Source organism: Hordeum vulgare, chromosome 5H, assembly GCF_904849725.1.
Source record: "Hordeum vulgare subsp. vulgare chromosome 5H, MorexV3_pseudomolecules_assembly, whole genome shotgun sequence".
Taxonomy (NCBI): domain Eukaryota; kingdom Viridiplantae; phylum Streptophyta; class Magnoliopsida; order Poales; family Poaceae; genus Hordeum; species Hordeum vulgare.
This window is the reverse complement of record NC_058522.1, coordinates 371,801,672-371,807,632: the sequence shown is the minus strand read 5'-3', so window position 1 is coordinate 371,807,632 and position 5,961 is coordinate 371,801,672. Positions and strand designations below refer to the sequence as shown.

The 5,961-nt window shown below is 50.3% G+C and overlaps 1 protein-coding gene across 1 annotated transcript; it reads right to left on the bottom strand.

Annotated features, from left to right (window-relative positions):
* Window positions 1-280: 280 nt before the first annotated feature.
* LOC123396335 lies at window positions 281-1,547 on the bottom strand. Its single transcript, XM_045091293.1, has one exon. It carries the CDS (start codon window positions 1,421-1,423, stop codon window positions 428-430), a length of 996 nt encoding a protein of 331 aa, XP_044947228.1. The 5' UTR covers window positions 1,424-1,547; the 3' UTR covers window positions 281-427.
* Window positions 1,548-5,961: the final 4,414 nt, after the last annotated feature.

The window sequence follows — 5,961 nt, the reverse complement described above, 5'->3', positions numbered from 1 at the left end:
GCAATTACGAGGTAACACTGAAAAGACAAGGCAAATAATATCTTGGGATAAAGTGAGAGTTGTCATATGCTCCTAAGCACATTAGGCAGTTGTCCCTGAAAACACTGCAGAAAAATGGCAAATAATATCTTAAGATAAAAGGAGAGTTATCATCTGTTTACAAGCACACACTAGACGGTTGCTCTGCATCACTGCAAATACATGGCAGTTGAGAGTTTGGGGTAAAGCGAGAGTTGTCATTTCGTAAGTAAACAGTGCGCAAATTGTAGGTAAGCGGGGATATTCAAGTTGTCCTGTTTTCACATTGCTTCTATTTGCAACATACTATGTACAATATGCTCATAGGCTAATACAAATACACTCGTAGCATATACTGTTATTGGCAAACCAGAAAAGGAAGAAATGGATAAATCCCAGGTTCAACAATCTAGCGGGCAGGATTCACTTGCTGGCCTACATCAACGCCATCTCGTTTCGTACTCATCCCTGGCGACCATCCGCCAATGCTCCGGCCGGCAGCGGCCAACGCCGCTGTCTCATTCTCTCTCCTCTGCCCAGCTGTCGCCCGGAGCCCGTGGACCTCCCGCCTCAGCTTCTCGTTCTCTCTCCTCACCTTCTCCACCGCCGCCTCCTCTTGCCGCGCAACCTCCGGCGCCGACTTCCCCGCCCGCCTCTCCACCGTGACCTTGCCGAGAACCAAGAAAGGCAGCCTCCGCAGCATCACCCCGGCGTTGCCGGCCTCCACACCGGCGGTCATCTCGGCGGGTATCCTCACGCCCCACCGGACCCTCGCCGCTGCCGCGCCCCCGCGAACCGGCACGACGCTCCTCATCGTCACCACCGACGCCGACATCCCGCCGCCCCCGCCGTCTGAATAGAACCGCTTGCGCACGGCGAAGTCTCCCAGCGAGGGCTTGAGGGCCAGCGAGAATGAGAGCGCGCCCGCGGCGCTGACCTCGACGACCATGGTGATGGCGGAGGCGCCGGGCGCGGAGGGGCAGCCGCCGGGGCCGTGGCCGAGGACGAGCGAAGCGGAGAGCGGGGAGGACCCCGCGGGGCGGTTCGGCGCGTAGGAGAGGCGTAGGGACGGGAGCGCCGGGACGGCCGTGGCGAGGGAGAGGCGGAGGTCGGCCGGGTCGCCGGCGGTGAGCGAGGCGACGGCGGGCACGGAGAAGAGCTCGACGGGGAGCTTCGCGCGGAGCAGCGGCCCCGCCTCGTCCCGGAGCTTCAGCGACGCCTTCATGGCGTGCTGCGCCGGTCGGTCGGCAGTTCGGTTCGCTGGCCGTTCTGTAGAGTATCTGAGTATGTTGCACGAGGCGCTGCTAGAGTTGCCGGCGACACGTGGATGGGAACTGCGGATTACGTACGTGGAGGTGAGGCCGCGTTTAATTCGTGGCCATGGACCCGTCTTGCTCGTGGCCATTCGTGGGTAATCAAACCAATGAATACTCTAGCTTGGCTAGAGGTTAGAGTTAGTTTCTAATTCCGAACTAACCGTGAACTAACTCTAGCCTTTTATGGTGTTTGGATGAAAGATTAGTTTGATAATAAATATATTTTTTCAATCATTTGACTCTTTTAATCAGGATTTGTTGTGGCCGACTCTTTTATGACCTCCTTCCGCTCACAAATGACATAAAAAATCATCTTTGCAAATCAAATATCCAAATATGATAATTTTTATTTTGTTCATACTGGAGCGGCGGACCGTGAATGAACAGCCGGGAGAAGGCCCTAGCGCAGCGAAAAATGAAGCGGCCTCATCGAGGAGGGGGAGACCCATGGCTGTTGCTACTGGTAGCATGGACCAGGATCAAGTTGACTCATCGTCTCGCCCGTAATTGCGGTGAACAGCGGCGGCTGTTGCTGGACTCTTGCCCTCTTGGTTGGTAGGAGGATACATCAGATCTTGTGAAAACTATGTGCCTGCAAACGACGGGGCTGACGGTGGCAGGCGGGACGGGGCCGGCGGTGGCAGACGACGGGGAGTTGGAGGAGGACGGGGCGGCATTGGCGGGCGGACTGGGGGCGGCGGGGAGTTGGAGGAGGACGGGGGCGGCGTTGGCGGGCGGACTGGGGGCGGCGGCGAGTTGGAGGAGGACGGGGGCGGCGTTGGCGGGCGGACTGGGGGCGGCGGGGAGTTGGAGGAGGACGGGGGCGGCGTTGGCGGGCGGACTGGGGGCGGCGGGGAGTTGGAGGAGGACTGGGGGCGGCGGGGGCGAGCGCGGCCGGCGGTGATGAGCAGGCCGAGCGATGCGGCTGGATGCGGGAGGATGGAGACGATAGAAAGGATAAGATGGGGGAGGTGGAGAGGATCCGATGCGGTCAGAATAGATTTTTTTTACCTATCCATCCCAACTAGCTCCAATTAGCACCTCCTCTCAGGGCTAGTTTTTTTGGTGGGTTAGTTTACATCTAACCCAAACTAGCACATGTGTTTGGATACTTTGGGAGCTAGCTTAACTTCAACTAGCTCAAACTAGCTCTAGCAGTGGGATACAAACAGGGCCAATGTAATACGATGAGTCGCGACTGAATGAAATCCTCACGCACGCGCGTAAATTGAAATCCTCAAAAACATAAGACCAAGTCCCGAATGATCGAATTTTGGTCATGCCAAATTAAACGTTTTCTATGATATTTTAGTTGACGCAAGGATGTTAAGTTTAGTTGTTAAGCATGGCAACAACATGGCAATTCTACCTGCTGTTTGTTTTTTGAAAATTGTTAGGCATGCCAACTAAATTTAACATCCTCGCATCAACTGAGGTTGTCATAGAAAACATTTGATTTGTCATGAGCAAAATCCAAAAGTTCGTGATTTATCTTTTTCAAAAACCTATCTCATTTTAGTTTAGTTACATGTCAGTAATCTCAAAATAATATTTATGTCAATTGATTTTTGAATGAAGGAAAACGTTAAAGGAAAGAAAGAAGCAGTCCTCGGCTTGCCGCACAAGCTCTCTGGGTCTATCTTTGGGTGACAAACGATTCCAATATCTAACTTGGGGGCGAGGGATGGAGGTTTGGTGAAAAAATATATTCATCACTCGGGTTAGACGGATGGTTGGGGCGGTGGAAGCATGGTGGTCGGCCGCCATCCACTTTTTCATGCCGGCTCTTTCGCCCTGTCGCCTCCTTGGCCCCGTCCACCTTGATGGTGTACTAGTCCCAAAGCTCACGTTTTTTGGTGGCACCCGGTGGTAGTTACAGCCCCATCACTCCCTACTATAATGATGATCTCGATGAGCAAACTCACTTCCTCGTCGTCTAGACCCTACTCTGACGATAATAGAATTGCTTGAATTGCTCGAACTTGGCATCAACAGCACTACAGGGTGTCATTCCCTTCTTGGAGGAAGTATCATGGCCTCTACATGTGCCCCTCTTGAAAAAAATGGGGGAAACCCTTGGTCCGGTTCTTTGGATCGGATGGTGATGAAAACACTCCCCTTTTGGAAGACGCTATCTTGCATCCTCACGATGTCCCGAATATTGGCTCTAGCAATGTTTGACGTCCTTTTAGCTGTTGTTTTTTCCTCGTTCAGCCTAAGTATCACTTGTCTCTCCGCTCTGGATACCATGACCACGTCTTCCCCTTGTCTCTATGCTCCGAATACCATGACCATGTCTTTCTTCATATGCGTCTATGTCATGTGTTCTGCCTGTTTATGTACTTTATTTAGATCGACGGAGAGGGCTCCCTGGCTCCATTGCATTGCATAGAAGCTCGAAAACATAACGGGTTTGTCTTATGTACTCATTCTATTTTCCTTGTATCAATGAATAATGTATAACTTTTGCATAATCGTGAAAATAAAAGCATGATAATGGTTGGCGATGGATGGGAGGATGGGTAGCAAGCCAGACACGGGAGCGTTAGTAGTGATGATGGGCAACGACTTAGCGAAGGGTAGGATGACAGGTTGTCGCAGGAGCGGGGTCGTGGTGGATGGCGATGCATGGGCCGGTGGAGGTAGAATATGGAAGCAGGATTCGAGGTTGAAGAAATTAGTTGCATCCTGCTAGAAATTAAAGAAATCGAAGGTTGATAAAAGTAGTTGCATCACACGGCTCGTAATGGATCGACTCACCAAATTAGCTTTTCAGTCACCTCACCCATCCCCTCCCCTTCAATTTTGAATTAACTATACAATACTAGTTCCTTCATCCCAAATTAAGTACTGCTCACTCCGATCCATATTCATACGAGACGGGAAAAATTGCCATAAAGTAGAAGCTCATGTGTAATTCCGGTGAGTATTTAATTGCAGAAAACAATCACATTTGCGGCTAGGTTTGTAGAAAATCATAAAATTGGTAATCTGTTATGAAAATTATCGCGTTTTCAATAAGGGCTTCTTTCATTCACAAGATTCTCAAAACGAAGGAATAGAAAAAATGCAGGAATAGGATGACATGTCCTATAGTACCTTGCACGATTTGAAAGAATGTTTGATAGCACAAAAAAATAAAGGTATTCTACAAATAGGTTTGAGTGGATGAAAATTTTTCATCAAAATATAGTGCAAACGGATCCTATGGAAAAATTCTTAAGGATGCCCATCCTACGAATCAAACGTCCATCAAAGAAAAAAATCCTAAGAGTAAAAATCCTCTAAAAATCAAATGTAATTCCTTTAAATCAAAGGATCCCTAATCGTTTTGCATGAAGCATTGTTCGGAGATTTAGGTCGATTAATTACTTTCTGACAAGTGAAGCCAAACTCTAAGAAGCTCACTTGAAAAAAATATAACACAAACACCCCTAGATCTAGAAAAACAAAAGAAATCAAACCCCTCCCACTATGGAGACCGCTGGCAGGGGACACCTCCTTCCCGTGGGACGGCGGTCCACCCCCTCCTTTGTAGCGCGTGGCCGATGTCTGTCGGCACCTTGTGTTGGGGAACGCTGCATGGGAAACAAAAATTTTCCTACGCACACGAAGACCTATCATGGTGATGTTCATCTACGAGGGGAGATTAGATCCACATACCCATGTAGATCGCTAAGCGGGCAGCGCTAAGAAACGCGGTTGATATAGTGGTACAGCTTCATGATTCAAATCATCGTCGTCGCACGATCCGTCCCACAATCCGTTCCGATCTAGCGCCGAACGGACGGCACCTCCGCGTTCAACACACGTACAACTCGATGACGATCTCGGCCTTCTTGATCCAGCAAGATAGACTGAGAAGTAGATGAGTTCTCCGGCAGCGTGACGGCGCACCGGTGGTGGTGATGATCTACTCCTGCACATCTCCGCCCGAGCTCGGCAGAAATCCGATCTAGAGGAAGAACTACGTGGTATAGGTGTGAGTTGCACGTGGCAAAGTTGTGTCTCAAAAGCCCTAAAACCACCAATATATATAGGAGGAGGGGAGTCCCAAGGGCGCCGGCCGAAGGGAGAGGTGGACTCCCACCCCAATTCGATTTGGGGGAAGGAGTCCACTCCTTCCTTCCCACCTCCCTCTTTCCTTTTTTTTTCCTTTGGTATTTTTCCCTTGTGGTGCCATAGCCCTCTTGGACTGGCCTTACCAGCCCACTAAGGGCTGGTGCGCCACCCTAGGGTCACTGGGCTCACTCCCGGGTGGGTGGGCCCCTCCCGATGAATACCCGGAACCCATTCGTCACTCCTGGTACACTGTCGGTAATGCCCGAAAACTTTCCGGTAACCAAATGAAACCATCCTATATATCAATCTTCCTTTCTGAACCATTCCGAAAACCCTCATGACGTCCGTGATCTCATCCAGGACTGCAAACAACCTTCGGTCACCAACACATATAACTCAACTATACTAAAACGTCACCGAACCTTAAGTGTGCACACCCTGCGGGTTCGAGAACTATGTAGACATGACCCGAGACACTCCCCGGTCAATATCCAATAGCGGGACCTGGATGTCCATATTAGATCCTACATATTCTATGAAGATCTTATCGGTTGAACCTCTGTGA

What these genes read in the sequence shown, in the direction of transcription:
- LOC123396335 (XM_045091293.1), bottom strand. Translation starts at nt 1,423, where the DNA reads ATGGCCACGAGCAAGACGGGTCCATGGCCACGAATTAAACGCGGCCTC.